The following is a 20,373-nucleotide window of genomic DNA, read 5'->3' on the forward strand; positions in this document are numbered from 1 at the left end:
CTACAGTGTGAGCTAAAAGCATATATTGGTATTTCCATAGAACTTTTTCAGAAAATTCATATATCAGATGCTTTCTAAGCTGGTCTTGGTGCCATTTGAAAGAGCCCTGGATGATGAAAACATGCTTACTCTGTGCTTCCAGTCTTTTCCAGAGAAGAATAGTGCTTGGTTTTCAGACTGTTACTGCATTGACTCTTGAACAGGATTTGAGGTCAAATACATCAATCATATTCAGTACTGTTCCTAGAAGTTCAAAATTTTCTTTCTGTTATATATAATACACTTATTTACAAGTCAGGCCCACCTGCAGAAGATAACAAAACTAGTTCAGACCCATCAACTGAGAGCAAACAGCTGATAACTTGCTGTGGATGACCTGCCAGTCATGCAGATCCAAATACCACTCTCAGCCTCACGAGTGTTATGGAAGTGACAGCAGAGCACAATATATATAGCTCTTCTTCGAGCTAAAGATAAGCTAGCCAAGGTACTTCTCATTCTCACTTTGGAGCTATATAATGACTGTGTTTTTAAATTAATTGAAATGTTTTTCTAGGATGGGCTATTAATAAAGCAGGACAAGTAAAGCTGAAATAATATTCCTTCAGTACTTTTGTTAATGCTGCATCTTTCTTGTATTCATATACTTAATTTGAAGTACTTCTAAATAGATGTTGCCAGCAAGATGGTAGTGATTCAGATATGTCTATATATTTTTTTCCTCTGTGGCATGCAAATTTAAAACTAAATTTTGGAGGCTGTATCAAAAGCCTGGATTTTAAAACTCCTGATGCATACACCAACATGTTTAGTTTGCTCATCAGAACAAAAAACAAACCAGGAGAGAGTTGTGTTTGATTTCTGTACTACCTCTTTCTGAAAATGCAATTCTGCATTCTTAGATTCTGGGGCTTTTTTAGTTGCAGAAGGAAACCTTGAACTTCAGTTTTTCCTGTTCCTTGATCACAGTAGGGATGAGGCATAAAAGGTTATGTTGCAAATTGCATAAATCTTCTATAAATAAATATTTGTGTAAATCAGCAAATTACTGAATTATTCACAACTTTCTTCTGGCATTCCCCAACTTGGACAAATAACCAAATTTATTTATTTATTTATTTACTGTGGGGAATGAGTTACTTGTCAGTAAGACAATCTACACCTTTAGCCTGATAGATGACATCCCCCAGCTCTTTAAACTAGCTGAGCAAATACTGGCTTGTCTCTTAGACAAGCTTACAGTCTTTCCCTCTGTCTCACTGGGCTTGTATACAACATAGCAAAACTGTCCGCATATATTTATAGAAGCTTTTAAGCATTAACATACTACAAATGCACATATACCATGATGCACTTTGCTAACAAAATGTATGAATTTTCAAATTTGCTTGATAACAGATTAATCTGAAATTTCGCACCATTGATTCTCTTCTTTTTTGCTGAAAGGGAATAATGACTGCCTTCAGCAATCAAACTATATATGTGTAACATGCATTGATTCAACTACTGCCATCTCCAGAGCAATGAGACTTGGGGCAAACTAATCCCTGTTAAATTCTGGTTTTTGTTTCATAGCATGTTAAGGAAACCCTTTGATCTAGGGGTTACAGGCACTTCGGTCCTTGTACCCCACTCATCAGAATCATAGCAAAGGAAGATTTGAGCATGGTACTTCTTCAGAGGGAGGAGGAATAGCAAGAATAATATGAACACAGTTGGTTCTGGAGTTCAGAAAGTCCTTAAGGAACAAGTAAGGCTGTATAACTTAGGCCAAACTTGAGGGCTACAAAAACTGTTCAGAATTTTGGAAATGCAAAGATTACTTAAAAAATAACTTTATGTATTGTTCTTTGGTAATACTGAAGGAAATATAGCATCATATGGTGTCTGGCTTCATCACCTAATTTACCTTATTTGTAACTTTCTCTCCAAGATAAAAATGCTTGCTAGTTAGTAAGGTTTTACTTGGAAAAAAAATAGGAGTTAAATGTTGTCACAAAAAATCAGCAATATCATAGCCTTAATTTGGTGCCTGAGATTAAGGTCAGTATGGGCTAGGGAGTTCATTTAGCCTGGAGTATGTTTGAAACAGAATATTGGAAGATCTTGGTTGGATTTCTATAGCAAGCTGCGAGTGATTTGATGGCATTCAGAGGATTAGAGAATTAGAGGTTAGTTAAAGGATTATTTACATCTTTGCTCATTCTGTCTATTGCCAGTATGCTTCAGCCCAGTTGGATTCCCTGCTTGTCTAGTTTTATTGATCGCATTACTGGCATAGTGCTTAATGTGGTGCTAGTGATACATTAGACAGTATAGCGCTAGATATGTTTAATGTTTCTGAAGCTACTAAAATAATTCAGAGTGGGTATTAGGCCAGATCCTGAAGTGCAAGAAGCCATTGTGGAAATATTTATGTCTGTTTAATTTTGGCAGACTAGCACGTTGTTTCTTGCCTTTTTTCCAGGCATAGGTGGATCAATTTTTGAGACTTTTAACACCCCCCTGCCTTCCCCAAGTTAACTAGACGGATAGTTTTAAAGCCGTACTGAATAGTTGATTAAAAAAAATCAGAAAGTGTAGATAAAAACACATGTACCTATTAGAAAACATTAGGTAGCGTAATTATAGGAATCATTAGACAGCTCTGCCTATAATTTAGCTGTAAAAACGTAGCAGGTAATGAGCTGCTGGAGTAACAAAAATACTGTGAGCAAGTGCTTAAATATTTTCATTGTTGAGCATGCAACATCCAAGAATGGAGGATGAACTCACTAGTGAGAAGATGCAGCCAGTTCTAAATGTGCTAAGGAAATACCACTGTTGGACCATGATTGGGTATATTCTGTCTTTGGTAGCTATTTGAAGTGTGAAATTCTTGTCTTGGCTATTGGGGAGGAAATATTTTGTGATTTCATTTTGAAACAGTGAGTACTGTTTAATTATCTTCATCAGTGACATAGTGGGATCGAGTGCACCCTCAGCAAGTTTGCAGACAACACCAAGCTGAGTGGTGAGGTTGACACGCCTGAGGGACGGGATTCCATCCGGAGGGACCTGGACAAGCTGAAGGAGTGGGCCTGTGTGAACCTTATGAGGTTCAACAAGGCCAGGTGCAGGGTCCTGCATCTGGGTCAGGGCAACCCCCAGTATCAGTACAGGTTGGGGGATGAAGGAACTGAGAGCAGCCCCGCTGAGAAAGACTTGGGGGTGCTGGTGGAGGAAAAGCTGGACATGAGCCAGCAATGTGCGCTGGCAGCCCAGAAGGCCAACCGTATCCTGGGCTGCATCAAAATCAGCATGGCCAGCAGGTCGAGGGAGGTGATTCTGCCCCTCTGCTCTGCTCTGGTAAGACCCCAGCTGGAGTCCTGCATCCAGCTCTGGAGCCCTCAGCACAGGAAAGACATGGACCTGCTGGATCTGGTCCAGAGGAGGGCCACAAAAACGATCTGAGGGATGGAACACCTCTGCTGTGAGGGCAGGCTGCGAGAGTTGGGGTTGTTCAGCCTGGAGCAGAGAAGGCTCCAGGGAGACCTTATTGCAGCCTTCCAGTACTTAAAGGGGGCTTCTAAGAAAGGTGGGGACAGGCTTTTAAGCAGGACCTGTAGCGATAGGACAAGGGGTAATAGTTTTAAACTAAAAGAAGGTAGATTTCAACTAGCTATAAGGAAGAAGTTTTTTACAGTGAAGGTGGTGAGGCACTGGCACAGGTTTCCCAGAGAGGTGGTAGATGCCCCCTCCCTGGCAACATTCCAGGTGAGGTTGGATGGGGCTCTGAGCAACCTGATCTAGTTGAAGATGTCCCTACTTATTGCAGGGGAGGCTGGACTAGATGACCTTTAAAGGTCCCTTCCAACCCAAACTATTCTATGATTACTATTCTGCCTCAGCATTGTTGTCTTCTGCCTTTTTTTGTAGGGCCGGCTCCTTCACTTTTGTGCTTGCCTTCACTCAAGCAACAGTAGTGTGAAGCTGAGATGATTTAGTGATGTTCTTGCATAAAACTTTTGACTAACATCTGTGAAACTCAGCAGTATTGTTAATTGCATTCTACTGTTTGTATAAACTATTAGTTATGATAGAGACCCTGGAGTTGTATGTCTGCAGGCTCAAGCAGTACTGCATCAATTTATATTCATTATCTTTTTTTTTCTTTTTTTCTCAAAACCATAATAGTTAGTAATGTGGATTGGCATATTTTAGGCTGTGGATGGCTTGGATCTTCTGATCTTGCTTAAAAGGAGTTACATACACTCGCTGTCACTTGCCTACCAGGTAGTTTGAGTGAATTTTTAAAATTCACTCTTCCCATTGTTTAAAGCACTTTGTCATCTTACCCATAAGTTTTGGGTTTTGTAATTTTGTAATACATAATAATTGTAATGTTTTGTGAAAGACTTACTGTTTAAGTCTCCTGTTAGAATTTGGCTCCACTGACATGGTCGTGGACTTCAGGGTATGATTTGAAAATACAATGTTCATGGATGCTGAACATACCAACAGTCCATTTTTTTTTTTATGTTTGGGTGAAGAATAATAACTTGTTAGAGATTAAATAGGAATTCTTTTTAATGCAATTTTCTTGGTGTACTATTTAATGGAATTAGGATTAAGCAAAATAATGCCCTGGTGAAATGTCACATCTTAATATTTTGAGAAGCAAATATTAGCATACTGTTACTATGAAGAGATAATTTGAACCATCTGTGATTCCTGAAGTTCTTGACAGACATGTTTTTAAAAGTGAGTTAACTAAGCTGAAGATAATATATGTTACATGTTGAAAATGTTCATAATCTCTTGGTTAATAATATTTGCCATAATCCATTATGAGTGCTTTGCAAACTGTATTTTATCATCTTAATGGGCTTTCTCTAAACATTCAAAGTAGTTTTTATCTTACAGTTTTCATTATTTTATTTGTGGTTGAGAATTTGCATGCTTCTAATTCATGAGGCCATTGGACTTGCTTGTAGTGCTGCTGCTCTATGTTTGTACACTTGTGTATACATAGCATTTGCCTTCTCTTTTTCTGGCATGTACCCTTTCAAGAGGTACATGTACAACATGCATAGCACAGCCAAAGCCATGAGCTTCTACAACCATCACCACTTAACAAAGACTTTCCGGAATTGTTAACGCTTGTCAGCTTCCTTATTTTTGTTTTGCCTAAACGCTCAGATAAGGAAAGAAACTTATGTGGGTTTTACACACTTAAATAAATGTGTAGCAGGAGCTTTAAAACAATTGATTCTTAGGAATTGTACATCTAACAGGTTGAGAGAGGGGCACTGGTGACCAGTCTCACCAAACTTAGCACGTGGTTGCAACGACTGGGCAAGTGTATCCAGGCTGGGGAAGAAGAAGATTGGGAGCTGGAGAAATGGGACCATCTCTTTTGTTAGCAGCTTGTGTTTATAGTAGCTTAAAAGTGAGAAGTTCCACCTGAGTTTCTCAGACCTAGCTAGTTCTTGGCAAATCAAGTAAACTATTAGAGCACTTGTCCCATGCCAAAACTATTGGACCACTTGTCGCATGCCAGCTTTGGGAGTGCCAAGACAAGGGCAGCTGAATAATTGACGTCAGAATTAATTGTCACTGTACTTCCCTGTTTGAGAAGTAAAAGTTTGGCATGAATTTTAGAATTAGTGCTCTGCAGATACCCTGTCTCTAAAGGCCGTTCACAATTTTGTAGTGTTTTGGGGTTTGTTTTTTTGCTTGTTTGTTTGTTTTTGTTGTTTGGCCATGAACCAAAGCTTCTTTCCCTTTGTAGCTCTAGAAGGTCTTCTGATAGAACTAGCAGGATTGTCCAGCAATGGACGTTTGTACTAGGTGTATGTGTGAGTGTGTGCATATGTATATGTGTATATAGTATAGTGAATCAAATAGAAGGCAATAAAAGCACAGTGTGTAGGTTTTTATTTTGTTTTGTTTTCTGCAGGATTGGTAATTTAGGTCCGTTATGCATTTTTTTCAGTAATTATTTGGTTTTTTTCAGTATAGAAATACATGAGAGAAAAGACTCAGGGAGTCAGTACCAACATTCAGAGGCTATTGTCCATGGCTGTCGCTGAATGTTAAGCACTTAATACGTTTTCTGAAAGGGTGGACACAAATTGCAAGTCATGTAGCATTCCAGATCTTAACACATGAAAATATTTTTTCTCTCTCAATTTGAATGTATGTAATTAATCTGCTGGAGCACTGGAGTCAATGTAACAGTGTCTTCCCCCGTAGTCAAACTCTAACTCACATTGTAATAGATCTGGTTTCTAACAATACCATTTAGTAACTTGAAATAAACCAAAATTGTTCTGAAATAATGAAAAAGAAAAACCATGTAGTGTTTTGATTCAGTCAGCAGACAGCACAATTCTGAAATCTCAGGCTATAAGAAAGTTGAATCTTGAACTTTTGTGTGTGAGTAAAATCATGAGAGGGATATTTTTTGAAGTCTGTTACACCATCCTAACAGCATTAGATTGCATTACATTACATGTATATAACCAGTTTGAATTCAAATTCCAGTCTCTTTCTCTTCCTGTTTTTCATCTCTAGGAATTTAAATCTCTTCTTTGATACTGACTTGATAAAATGGTTGATTCCACTTGTGGTGTTTTTACAAAATAGTCTGCTAGTAGTTTGAAAAATTATGTAAGGAATTTTTTCTTAAATGTAGTTAGAATTCTAGTGTATAAGAGCACTGGAAGATAAACAGTCAAATGCATGCAATTTATATTGTTTATAACTGAAATAGAATTTTTAGAATACTGAATTTTTCATGCATTACTGGGAGCAAAGAAGGCTCAATGGTTATCTGAAGTCATCCACAGACGTTTTTTAAAAAATTACAGTATCAGTGCCTGAAACATAATCTTTATTTTTTGCTAAATTAGGATTTTTTTTTTAATTTTGTGTTTCTTTGCTTCTGAATTACCAAAACTGTATTTTTGGTTCTGAAATTATCTAATGCATATTTTCTGGTTTTGTCCTGCCTCTATCAATATCTGTTATCTGATAAACTGCTGTATTGTTTTATGATGTTTTTAATGGTGTTGAAAAATTGAGTAAAATCGTGCAACATTCTTTACCTTGTTACTTGATTTATTTTCATTTTCCTACTTTTTGCATTGAATGACAGCTGCTAGCCGGGATGATAGCAGAACCTGCTTTTCTCTCTGAGTATACTATCTTTGCTTTGGATCCCACCAAACAACCTAAGCCACAGAGTGACGGTGTGGTGAGTCCTCCCACCCCTCTTAGTGATGCCTTTAGCAGGGGCAGGAGAGTACTGTACTAGAAGGCAAACCTAGTGTTGCTTGTGGCTTGTTCTCACAAAAGCATCTATCTTAACTACCCTGTTGCTAACCCTGCACTAAATTTCACGGAGGTAGTACCTGGTAGCTCCTGGCTGGTGTGCTGTATGATGTGAACTTATTGTAACATAAAAAAGTTAACACGTTTTCTGTTACACAGGTAACCATACCCTACACAACTTTTAAATAATTGTTGCACAAGTTTGTATGTTTGTTGCTTAGTATTCATTAATGCCATTGAAAGTCTTCCTCTTCATTTTTATGTATGTCTGTATGTATTTCAAGATAAATGGATTTGATAAACACTGAGATCGTTTTTTGTCTAAAGACTACATGCTTTTTGCTGTGTACAGTGAAAGCCTCACAATGTCATTTACTACTAATGGTAGCAGGAAATAATTATCTTACATAGACACTGAAATTCAGCTACTTCTAGGTGGTAACCTGGCAGCTATTATTGTGAGGATAAATAGTTGGGGTTTTTTAATAATTAGATTTTATTTTACATATCTATTTCCTTGCCTGGAAATGTTTTCATAGTATACAAGTGAAGAAAAAGAAGCAGGCATAGGGAGGAAAGCAGCCTTCTGCTTTCTAACATATGTACATACAAAGCTGTATTCTTTTCATTATTGTCACAGACCTGGGATGGCATCTCTCACATGCTTCGAAGGCATGGCGTTCCTGAGTCCATAGTGGTTCAAAACGCAGTGTTTTTTAGAGTCCCAACTCATCCTTATTAGATTATACATCCTTATACTTCATGATTATTTTGCCTTTCCATTTTAGCAAGGGCTTTTTTGCTGCTCGTGCAGAGGCTGAAAATGACAAGTCACTGAAAGCTGTAACAGGATAGAAATTTGATAAGCAGATGGACATAGCACAACACAGCATGTTGTGTTGGACTTGTCTCTCTCAAGCTAAGCAAGATTGGACTGAAACAGTGATTAAAAAGTTGATCTGTACAAAGTCTTCATCTGTTGTAAAGGGTTATGCTTGTTTAGAGCATGTCCTTAAGAGCACAGATTCATTGCTAGTTCTCAAGATTGAGCTTTCTGACGAGGAGCAAAGAGAACATTAATACTGTGCTGAAATCTGTAGTTTAGAAATAGTTACTAGATTTTTTTTCAGTTCTAGGTATTTTGACCATATTCTTGGTCTAGTGATCACTAATTAAAGTTTCACTGCAAATTTAATTAAGCTTTTCTACACTTATAGTAGTAAACAGTTGTGGGCTGTTTTTCACTACACAATACCCCTACTGCAGTTGCATTTTGAAAAACATATTTCTGTGAATGCTCAAGTGTTGTCTTTATATTATCTTTCAGTATATACTTTAGTGGCAGGAATCACTGACTTGCATGTTTATATACAAGAGTGCATACACAGCAAATAATTATGTTAATGTTATTGTGAATGTTACCAATGTGTATTAATAATACAATATCTGTAAAGTGATTTTGTTCGCTGAACTTTATAAAGGCTCTAGAGCTGTACTCTTACAGTAAGAATTGAGGGAAAAAACAATTATATAAAAGTTTGTAGGGAAGAGGAGGGCCAGTTATATACAAATATATGTTTTTAAAAAAAAACACTGTATACATTTGGGAAACCTGTGAACTAAGGATGCAGGAGAGGGGAAGGTTTAACCAACACACACAAATGCGTAATAATTCTGCTAAAACAGACCAGTATTTTAACTGTGTGTGTGCAAGTGATGTGTGATCCAAGAGTGAGCATCGTAGAGAAGTGACTGGAATTGTGGATTTTTTAGCATAAGTGAAGTTAATATAAACACTTTACTGAGCTGCACGGGTTTTGTTGCATGAAGAAACAGTTCAAATATTCTTGGGGGTTGTTTTGAAGAAAACTTAATGGAAAATGAGGGAAGAAAATGTGTACTAAGCTTTCCTCCCTTCCTCCGCAGTTTACTCAATTTTGGAATACCTGAGAAGGAGGTAGAACAGTAAAATGATTTTAAGTGCAGACATTTAAGCTTTCACTCTTTATGCTTACAAATCTATTCATACCTTTGAGAAATAAAAGAGTGAGTTTGCATTTCAGAAATAAGGAAGTAAGGAAGCACAAGTGTCACTGGAATGCCCTGGTGTGCTCCAGTTAAAACTGAGCTCTGGTTTATACATCTTAATAAAAAGGTTGCTTTTTGTTATTGGGAATTTGAAGTATAGCTCTCTTTGGATAGAAATATAGTTCTGTATGTTCTGTGGGTTCATGGAGGAAAGTCTTCTGTTGGTCTCCAGAAACCCTGACATAACTCTGCTGGTTTTATGGCTTTCAAAGTGCCAGCCTGTGCTCTGTGTTTCTAGCCTTACTGAAACGTCTCGTAAGGCTTAGCAAAGGCATGGGCTTTTAAGCTCTTCAAAGCCTCTTGAATCCATACTTATATATAGCAACTTCCATTCATGCTTACCTTTCGCTGGGTGGACACCAGAATGTGACCCTTTGCCCTAGAGCACAGTGACTTAGAATTGCAACAGCTAGATAACTGTGGTGGTCCAGTTTTTATACAAAAGATTACCAGTGTATCCCTTTTATGATTTATGTCAATAGACAGTCTAATCCCAGATATAGGTTCTATTTTTGTTCACACAGATTGAATACGAAGATGTCAGCACAATTAATGGGAAAATTTTAAAAGTGGCGACTTCAGTTTTGAAATGGCTTTTTTTTTTAAAGAATCTTCATAGATCCTTAAATGGCAGCTTTTTAAGGATCTTCACAGAAAAGAGCAGCACCCATTGTTTTTATATTTGTAACCACTTCATTAGATTTAACAAATCTACTCAATCTTGTGTTTTAAAATACATCTTAAATATTACTATATTATTCTTACGAATTAGATGTACGAACCTTCCATAGTTTCCTTTAATTCTTTTTATGGGTTTCAAAATACATGTTTTTTGAAAGAAGTGTTTGTAGTTAGTTTGTAGTTCTTGGTAAAGTATTTGTCTTCCTCTGTTGTCAGTGCAATACTATCACGGTAGATGCTTGTAAATTATAAAGCAGAAGATAAATTTTTATTTGGATTACCCTTATTATTAACTTTCCAGTTAGGAAGTGAAAAAGAACAGGTAATGGAGCCAAGAATAAAATGTAGGAGCGCTTTAGTTTAAAACCCAGTAAGAGCTCTTAGTCCATTAGGAATAAATCCACTGCAACAGGATAGTGCTCTGGAGCAGAATGCAGATTTTGTTCAAGACAGGTAAACTGCGATTTCCAAATCCAAACAGATTTCTTGTATGGCTGGTTATTGCTCATTTTGCTTAGATTCTGGGTGACTGCTCATTTCTCTGGCTTCCTTAACTGTCTGGATTTCTCTTTCTTTGGTATTTTTGTACTTCCTCAAGTGTGCTCGCCATCAAAGCTTTCTGAAGCAGTTTTACACTGAATCATTCTTCTACATTTATGTTTATGCTTATCTGCATATCTGCTTATCTGCATATCCACACAGAGTACAAGCTGTGGGTGTAATCATGTAGCAGATACATGGATATTATGATTGATATTTGAGTTGTATATATACCCTAGATTTTACAGTTTGCATATAACTATCAGGGTACATCTTGATTAAAAATTAAAAGTTACACTACTTTTAGCTGAATTCCTCATACTTTGTTCGATATGTCTCAGTGGGTTGCTTCTCTTGGAAAAAAATCATATCCAAAATGGTTTCTAGCATGTTTTGCTACTTCAGTTTGACTTGGTTTAAACACCAGAAAACTGCATTTGTACAGGTTAAACACACCTGAATACAGAACATAGGAAAAGCAGGATAGACAAACTAGGAACAGCAATGTCCAAACTCTGTTAAAAACAAAACAAAACCAAACCAAAACAAAAAAAAGCTATTGTTTTCTGTTGTGTTGGTTTTGTTTTTTTGTGGGTAGGGTTGTTTGTTTGTTTGTTTGTTCTTCTTTGTTTGGAAGTGCAGAGGAATGTACATGTGAAGTTTTGCACAGGATTTTTTTTCTGAAAGTCTAATTTCCTTCCTGTGCTTGTTTGGAGTCTTAAACAACCTGTTACCAGCACTTTTTTTACAGGTAGTTTCTATCCCATACCCCCAAAATGTGCTTAAACAGAGGAATGGTGTGATTGCAGTGTTACTCATGTTGTCTGTAAACAGCACTGGTCATCAATTAGATTTTTTTCCTGCTATCATTTTGTCTTTTTGGTGTTTCTTTGATTTGTGCATAAATGTTACATAAATAATCATTATGAATAATTTAAATGGAGATGTCAGCATTTGCAGATGTCTCATACTAATCCATGCACACATAGCTGCTTTGTAGTTCTGTATATTGCAGCAATCTGTTTTGAATTTAACAAACTAGCTTGTTTGCATGAAGACATCTTAATAAACATTCAAAAGAAAGTACTAAAAACACAACCAAGGAAAAAGCACAGCTGCTATTCGTAGGAATCGGTGAATTAGTCTGTGTAGTCTATTCCTTCTAACTGTTGTTTTTCCTCCTGTAGAGCTTAACTAAACAACCACTTCCCAGATCCACAGAAAACAATGGAAGTGGACCAGCCTCTCCGCAGGTATGGGAAGGATACGGGGGGTTTGTTTCCTCCTTCACCGCCGCGTTGTCTTTGTGTTATGTCGGCTAAAGTATCCAATATATATCTTCGTGCTGGAGCAGGGGTGACAAGGGCTTGCCTGTCAGGGTACTAGGGTGTTTTGTGGATAATCCTATTAGCTGGTGTTAAGTGTTGCCGCTGACGCATGGAGCTTTTTTTGTAGGGACAGGTTAGCAGTATCTGACAGCGTGCCGCAGGCTGCCTGCGTTGAGGTGCGTCTCATTGCTCACAGACACAGCCAGCATGGGATACGGAGTGTTAACCCCGCTTTCAAAAATAGAGAACATATTGGATGGCTAGAAAGCTAATACATAGCTGAAGGAAAAGAACTGATAGGCTTAAAAAAATTGTCGCAAGTGATAAAGGTGGAGGTCATTCTTTAATATCTCAGAAAATGTTCAGCTTGCTCGAGTGGGATTAGCAGTGGCTCCTAGCGCGTGTATCCCAACAGTAATGCTTTCAAATCACTTCTATAGTAACAGCAGTATATGGTACCATAGCACAGAATCTTTTGTTTCAGAACAGCGTAAGTATTTTAGCTGCATAAATCAATAATTGCATTTTATGTGAAAATCATAAAGCCATTTAAAATAAAAAAAGGGACTGTTTAAGACAGCATGCTGGAGCTAACTATTGTACAAGGACTTTTACAATAAATTTGTTCTCTTAATCACAGGAAAGTATCTTTGTGTCTTTGATACAAATACAATCTTCTGTTTAATACATCAAGGAGTGAGTCATGCAAATTTTATATTTTTTTTTTTTTACATTTGGAACAACAGTAAATGCAACTATTTATTTTACTTACATCTTTTTCACTCTTTAAAGGGGTTACACAGAAATACATTCTTTTAGAAGTTTAAATTGGAGCTGTAGTTTATTGGATTTAGTTGCTGTCTGAAATTGCCCACATCTGGTAGTTGCATGCTTGATTTTTCTGCACAAGGAGATGATTCTTCTAAGGGAGTGGTAACTCTTTGGTGTCATGCATGTGTTAGGCAACAGTCATTCCTTTGCCCAGGCCAGGTCTCTGTTCCCTGGGCTTCAGTGTGTCTGAAAAAAAAAAAAGCAGCACAGAAGTAATCACTTGCTTTGAATTTTTGCAGCTGAGTGACACTCAGTCTTTTGCCCAGAGGCTTCAGCTCCGAGTTCCCTCCATGGAGTCTTTGTTCTGGAGCCCAGTAAAGGAGTCCCTGTTCCGCTCTTCTTCTAAGGAGTCCCTGGTACGAACTTCTTCAAGAGACTCATTGAATCGACTGGACTTGGATGTAGCCAGTCCCACCTTTGATCCACCTTCCGACATTGAAAGTGAAACAGAAGAGCCTCCGGGAAATATGGACAGCCTCAGCAAAGAGCAGTTGCTGCAGCGACTGCGCAGAATGGAACGCAGTTTGGGCAACTATAGGGGAAAATACTCAGAGGTAGGCAATGGTGCTACTGATTTACCTGGGCAGAGAGGGGAAAGAGATGAGGCTAGCAGGTACTGCAGTAGTGGATAATCTTTCTGTTTTCATGTTTGGAGCAAATGGATCAACTTAGAGCTAACGTGGAAGTTAAGTTATTGTTGTAAGTCCAGTTATTTTTGGCCTAGATAGGCCAGATGTTTTTCTGGTAACAAAATGTGGAAATCCATTTCTTCTCTTGTTTGTAAATAGTTTCATGTTGTAAGCAGTAGATATTAATGAGTAGTTGCTCACACAAAGTAGGCCTATGATGGTTTCTGCTGAACAGCAGTAGCAAGGGGTGGAGTTCAGTACAGAGGTGAGAATCGCTTGTCCTCACATGACAGCAAATTCACTTTTCTTCTGAAACTTAAAAGTACACAACATATATTCCACGTACGTGAATGTATATTCACGTACATGGAATACATGTGTATTCGTATGAGGAAAGGCTGAGAGACCTGAGGCTGTTTAGTCTGGAGAAGAGAAGGCTGAGAGGGGACCTTATCAATGTCTATAAATATCTGAAGGGTGGCTGTCAGGAGGATGGAGCCAGTCTCTTTTCAGTAGTGCCCAGTGACAGGACAGGGGGCAATGGGCACAAACTGCAGCACAGGAAGTTCCACCTCAACATGAGGAAAAACTTCTTTACTGTGAGGGTGACGGAGCACTGGAACAGGCTGCCCAGAGAGGTTGTGGAGTTTCCTTCTCTGGAGACCTTCAACACCTGACTGGACACATTCCTGTGCAACCTGCCCTAGGTGATCCTGCCTTGGCAGGGGGGTTGGACCAGATGATCTTCAGAGGTCCCTTCCAACCCCTACCATTCTGTGATTCTGTGATACTCCATGTACGTGCAATGGGCAAGCATTTTGTTTTCAATAAATAAGTTCTACTCCCCATAATTTTCAGGTATTCCCTGGAGTAGTTCATTCAAGGACTATTTCTTTTGCTATTTTAGTGAAAACAAATTATATATATAAGTAGTTTTGCTACTCATTTTCCAAATTGTTGATAAAAGTAAAGCTTTCCAAGTGGTGGTGTTGGATTTTTTGGGGTTTTTTTTTGAAGTATGTGTTCTGCATTTAAAGTTGTCCATTTGCAGTGTTCTTTATAGTTCTTTAAATGTTTACTGCCCTCAAATACAAAAATTCCTGTGCAGAATTTTGGCTATTACTGTCAAAATCCCTGGAATCTTAAATATGTATACAGCAATTATAGCATTCAGCACATGCCCAACAAAACAGTTGTCTTCCATTAATTTTTCATTCTCTTCCCGCTAGTGTAATGAGATGTAAAAAAAACAAAACCAAAACCTTATGTAAAGTTTTTCCAAAATGAAAATTATTCAGTTTGTAGGTTTGGTTTGGTTTGGTTTGGTTGATTTTTTTAATTAGCTCCAGCAAGTCTTAATTTTCTCTGTTGAAAGGGTCTGGAATTTTTTCTGGTTTTGTGAGTTTCTTTAGTTCTGTTGGAAAAAACCTCTTTTGCTGGAGCTTGGAAAAAAGTAGTTTCAATATATAATGAGAATGTAAGATGTAAATTTTTTTCTTATTTAAAGTAGGATACAAAGTTATCATCTCAAAAAACATGGCAAGAAAAACCATCCATAGTAGTTTTAGTTTTCTTTTAAGTGCAAAATAAGTGTGACTCCGAAATGAAAAGTAATTTTGAATTCTGAAAAATCCTAGTTTATTTTAAATAAGAATTTGAAGCTATCTTTTGACTGAGAGATTTCTGGTTTTGGTGTTTTGTATTAGTTTTCCTTTAATTTTTCAGCAATTTGAAAATGGAATATTCTAATTCCAGGTGCCGTTATGCTACTTCAGCTTTGGACAGCTTAGGCAATTGTGATCAAATTTTTAATTAAATTAAATTGTGCAATTACTCATGAAGTCGGCTTACAATGAGAAATACTGTCCACTTCCAGTCTGTCTGTGTCTCTGCTGGGTATGTGCAAAGCACATGGGATGACACTATTCAGTATTAACAGACCTTTTTTTGCTAGACTTGTGAGTGTATTTTTTAATGCATAGTCATTGTAAAATTCATTTTATTTAAGCTCACTGGGACGTGAGCCCTTACAAATGTACATCCCTGTGGGGTAGCTGTCTGGGAGGTAACTTTCTGATACAGTTGTTTGTTTGACTGACTGTATTGAAGCAAGGCTGTTCTTAGAGGCCCTTTTAGTGAAAGGAGAACTGCATGAATGCTGAGTAACCTCATTGTTTTGTCATGTTGGCTTCATTTTTTTAACACATTGGAGATATTTTATAAACAGAAGAAGGAAACATTGATAAAATTTAAGTGTGTTTTTGTCAGAAGAGCTTTCTCAAGTGAAGAATTTGAAAATGAAGGTAGTGGTACGACTAAGCAAATTATTTTGATAGCTATAAGTGGATGCATTATCATCATTATACCCGATTTCTATATTTTAGCTAGTGTCTGCTTATCAAGTTATGCAGCGGGAGAAGAAGAAGCTACAGGTAAGCATTACTTTTCATCCTCTCTTACCTGAATGCTTTCCTGAATCTTCAGTTGTGTAGTGCAAATACAGATCTAATTTTCAGTGCATTGTGTGTGTGTGTTTTTACACAATACGTTGTGTGTGTATACAACAAAAGACCTTTTTTTTACCTGGGATTTCTAAGGAAGCCAAGCTAATACTGGCTTGTCAAAATAACTGTGAAGCAATTGTACTCCAGCCTTTTTTATTGCATCAGCTGTATTCAGGTGATAGATTGCCAACCCGCAGTTGGCAGTTTATAACACACACCAAATTTGACTTGAAAGAGAAATACAAATCATTAATTATTCTGATGAATTACAATTCTATTAATTTATTTATACTTTATATATAGTTACATTTCATACACCTGATGTTTATTCCAACTTTTTTTAAGGGCATTCTGAGTCAAAGTCAGGATAAAGCACTTCGCAGAATTGGAGAACTAAGAGAGGTAATTTCCTTTATTGACTGAATATTTACTTTATACCACATATACATAGGATCTTTCTCTGCCTAACTTTTGGGTTTTTTTTGTTCACTTTACAAAATATTTTCTATTGCATAGCAGGGATTTTTTACCACTTGTTTTGATTTGTTTATGGGATTATTTCTCTAGCTTGTTTCCCATTCAGCAGCATATTGTCATACTCTAAGGCAGAGCAGTTCTTTATACTGACTGAACTGCTTTTCTATTGTGAAATAGGTAGAAATGTGTGTAGTTCTTGTAGTATTGTTGGGCTCAGCAGTAGGTGTCCCTGTGGAATTTGTTGCTTTTCTAATATTGAGAAATACCAATGTTGGGCACATTTAATAAAGATTTTAATGATTATCAATAAAAAAATTTAGGATCAAATTTTTAAAAATATTCATATTGATCTCAATTACAATATTTACATTGTTTCTATGGATTTGTAATATAGTTTGATTTCAATCATAAAATCAGGTAGGTTGTGTTATGATTTATTGTCTCCGTAGGTTATAATGAAATGAAAAGGAGAAGCTCTAATGTATTTGATATTGATAATAAACACATTGGACTTAATTAAAAGACATGTACAAATTATTGGGCAGAGCAAATTAAAAGGGCAAGCTCACAAAAGCCATATTGTCAAACCCTGGTGAAGCAGAATGTGAAGCTGAAGCCTTTTTACTGCCCCAAGAGCCAGTGCAGCATCAGATTTGGAGACGGGCGTGCAGGGACCTCTCTGTTCATGTTCTTAGCTCTCTTGGGAGCTGGGTGCCAGCTTGCTCAAAGCCATGGGCTTTCTCTGTGGCTGCGCTCCTGTTTTTGGTGTGTACCGTGCCGAGCAGCAGCACTGGCTTGGAGGTTGCAAGAGACATCAGACCATGGCGAGGTCCCACCTTTGCCAGAAGGCAGACTAGCCTCCAGGTAGTCGGGAGTCTTGCCTGCAGACGGGGCCAGGGTCAGTCCCTCAAGGGTGAGGGACGGTGACTGTGAGCATCTGGACATGCAGGTACCCGACGCTCGTGCTCACCCGCAAGGGGCTGCCCCTGTGCAACCAGTTGGGCAGCCAGTCACTTCAAAGGAGGTCACTGGCAAATTGCGGGGCACTCTTCTTCAGCGATGCGGGGTATAGTCAAGGTAAGCAGGCTGTGAATTGTGGTTGCATGGGGGTAGCATTTTGGCTCAGATCTGTGCTGCTCTGCCCCAGCAGCTGAGAGCAGTAGTTCAGCGTGCTGGGTGTCCTGTGCTCGTCTGGGCCAGAGCCTGCTCCTGGGCTGTCACCCTGTCGTAAGCTGAACTGTCAGCCCATAAGAGGTGGACACCCAGTGCATTACTGGCAGAAGTGGCTTGCCAATTTTTTTTTTTCCAGGTCACTACAAGGTCAAATGAAAGAAGCTCATTCTGTGCTAAGTCTATATCCACATGCTCCCAGTAAGTTTTCCAGCTTACTGGTGCTTGGTAGAGTTTGGAAGGCATCTCTCTCTCTCTCTCTCTCTCTCTCTCTCTCTCTGCTTTTGAGTATGAAAAAGGGTTGCACGTGTGCATACTTATTTTTTACTTCTTCTGTCATTGTCTTTCTGATTGAGAGAGAGATATGTATGGGGTTTTTTTTCTGATTCTTGTGTGTATATATGTGTGTGTATATATATATAGTGTGAAATTTAATTTCTTCCTTATAAAGTTTGTAGATTTAAAGATTCCTTCAACTCTAACACTGAGGTTCTTTTCTATGAATTGAAAAACTTCAAGAAGTAGGTTTTTGGTTTTTGGGAGGCCCAAGTGTAGCATTTGGTAAAAAAGGCTTAAAAGAAAACTTACAAATAAAATGGTGCGTTTCCATTGTGGAAGCTAAAATGGTACAAAATAGATCATTCATTGATGTAATAATTTGTTATCAGAAATTAATTTTAAAAATCCTTTACTTCATCCTACAGTCCATTTTTCCCATAAATATGTTGAATCAGACAAGTTTCTTCTAAGAGGGCCATGTAAGAATAAACTAAACCTCTTGTGAGGCCGTGCTGACAGTGTGAAATAGTTGCTGGAAATCCATATCTTTTGCTTACCTTAGTTTTTTCCTGTTAAGAGTAATTCCTCAACAGCAGTCTTCAGTGTTCTCCTTCTCAGACAAGCATCAGAAGGGACTTTGGGATCCAAAGAGGACTGTTTCTGTGTTGGTTTCAATAAATCTCTGTGTCACTTGTTCTTGCACTGAGCTGCTTTGCTTTGCTTGGAAGAAATCGCTTCCAAAGCTCAGAAGCACAAGGCGGAAGCGTGATTAGTAGCTGTTGAGAACCTGAGGCAGTGCAGGGTTAAAAAGTGGATATAGTTACTTGAGAAGAGAGGGAAATAGTTTTCCCAGTGATGCCTTCCTGCCCATGCATGGCAGGGCGGGTTCAGTTCACAACTGTGGTTTTCAAAGCTGGGATCAGGCTCAACTATGGCAGCTGGGATATACTGTTGGAGGTAAGGGATAGGCAGCAAGAGAGCATAAAAGTTTCAGACTTGGGGGAAGGCTACACAGGTAGCATCCAGTGCCCTGTGTTTTGTCTGTGGTTTGCTTTTTCAACTTTTTTCATCCTTTCTTTGGCTTTCTATTGTCATCTGCCTTCGCCTTGCTAACAGAACCAATGTTTATGCGTGGCGCTTGCTTTTATACAAGCAGCCTTTGCAGATTAATGATCATAGAAGCATTAGCTTCCTGGGGTAAATCATTGGGAAGTTACATGTGGACGAAGTAAACACATAAATAAAAAAAAAATTTAAATAGAAGTTTGGGAAATTATTTGGCATGCATGCATGAAATGTGTATGGTTCCAATTCTCTAGGGAAGTTAGATGTGAATTAATATAACTTTAAATACATTTATTGTTCTATTAGAACAATAATTAAAGACATTAAAAATTGTAAATCTTAAAGCATAGAAAGTAAATAAAAGAAACCTCCCTAAAGCAGTATTTTATAAGATTATGTAGATAACACTAATGCATTTAGGCAACATATACAAGTTTCTAAAGGTGTTTGGCCAGGTGAATGCAAGCATGTAGGAAGTAAAGCCACATAGTTTTAAGTTGTTTGGCATTCTCAGGCTTTCTCATTTGAGGGGAAAAAAGACAACTTTCTGCCGTTATAAACGGCATTTGTCATATTAGAATACTAACATATTGAATGAACGTAAGAGAAATTTACATTTCTGCTGTTTGTGTTGACTTAATATGGTGGCTAAATAAAGAATCTAGTTTTCCAAAGTGCAGTCTTCAACTCCTAGGGGGTTTCCATGTATGCATGGAAACCATTTTTCAAGAGCAGGCTTGAAGTGATCCCTACACAAACCTATTTTTAGGAAGAAAGAATCCTTGATAATTTTGCATCAAATCTAGACTGTTTTAGTGCTGCGATGTTCTTATTATGTTGTGTGGAACGTTGTATAGTAAAAGAAATACCTGCTTTATGGTTGTTTTCTGGGATTACAACTGCAATGAGGTATTTTTAATATTATTTCATAATATTTTTATAAGACTTGTAAATTCACATTTCAGTTTTCATTTGAGATGCATTTGTTTATGATTCTTAGGAGCTCCAGATGGATCAACAAGCTAAGAAACATCTCCAAGAGGAATTTGATGCTTCCTTAGAAGAAAAGGATCAACTTATTAGTGTCCTGCAAACTCAGGTGAGATACCTTACCCAACAGATGTTCTTTAGAAGTGCTCTTCCTACACCTTGTTTTTTTTTTTAATTATGTATTTCCTATAATGTATGCCCATGTTTTTTTATAATTGCTGCTATGTTGTAAAGCTTCTTGAAAATTTATGATTACCTAGAAATCAAGTGCATCTTTATGTAGTAGAGGATACCTTTGAAAATCTCACTTGTGGTAAATATGATTGTTTGATCTGTGCTTAAATACCTTTGTAATGTCTTTATTATCAAGAACATAACATTAGCAGATGTTTGAGCTGAAATTGCTTTGGCAAAATTTGTGTGTTTTACTTAATTGGTCTTTGTTTCTCCACTCATAATTATACTGTTTTTGTT

At 37.6% G+C, this 20,373-nt stretch overlaps 1 protein-coding gene across 1 annotated transcript in view; it reads left to right on the top strand.

Annotated features, from left to right (window-relative positions):
* Nucleotides 1–20,373, top strand: part of GOLGA4 (golgin A4) — a gene marked incomplete at both ends in the record, with an annotated part of 73,956 nt that overhangs the window by 14,127 nt on the left and 39,456 nt on the right. The window contains 6 exons of the mRNA XM_082014819.1: nt 7,142–7,240; nt 11,814–11,879; nt 13,025–13,339; nt 15,799–15,846; nt 16,264–16,320; nt 19,910–20,008. Coding sequence (XP_081870945.1) covers nt 7,142–7,240; nt 11,814–11,879; nt 13,025–13,339; nt 15,799–15,846; nt 16,264–16,320; nt 19,910–20,008 — 684 coding nt within the window. The remainder of the gene's footprint in view (nt 1–7,141; nt 7,241–11,813; nt 11,880–13,024; nt 13,340–15,798; nt 15,847–16,263; nt 16,321–19,909; nt 20,009–20,373) is intronic.

The sequence above is a fragment of the Phaethon aethereus genome (genome assembly GCF_964289735.1).
Source record: "Phaethon aethereus genome assembly, chromosome: 2".
NCBI lineage: Eukaryota > Metazoa > Chordata > Aves > Phaethontiformes > Phaethontidae > Phaethon > Phaethon aethereus.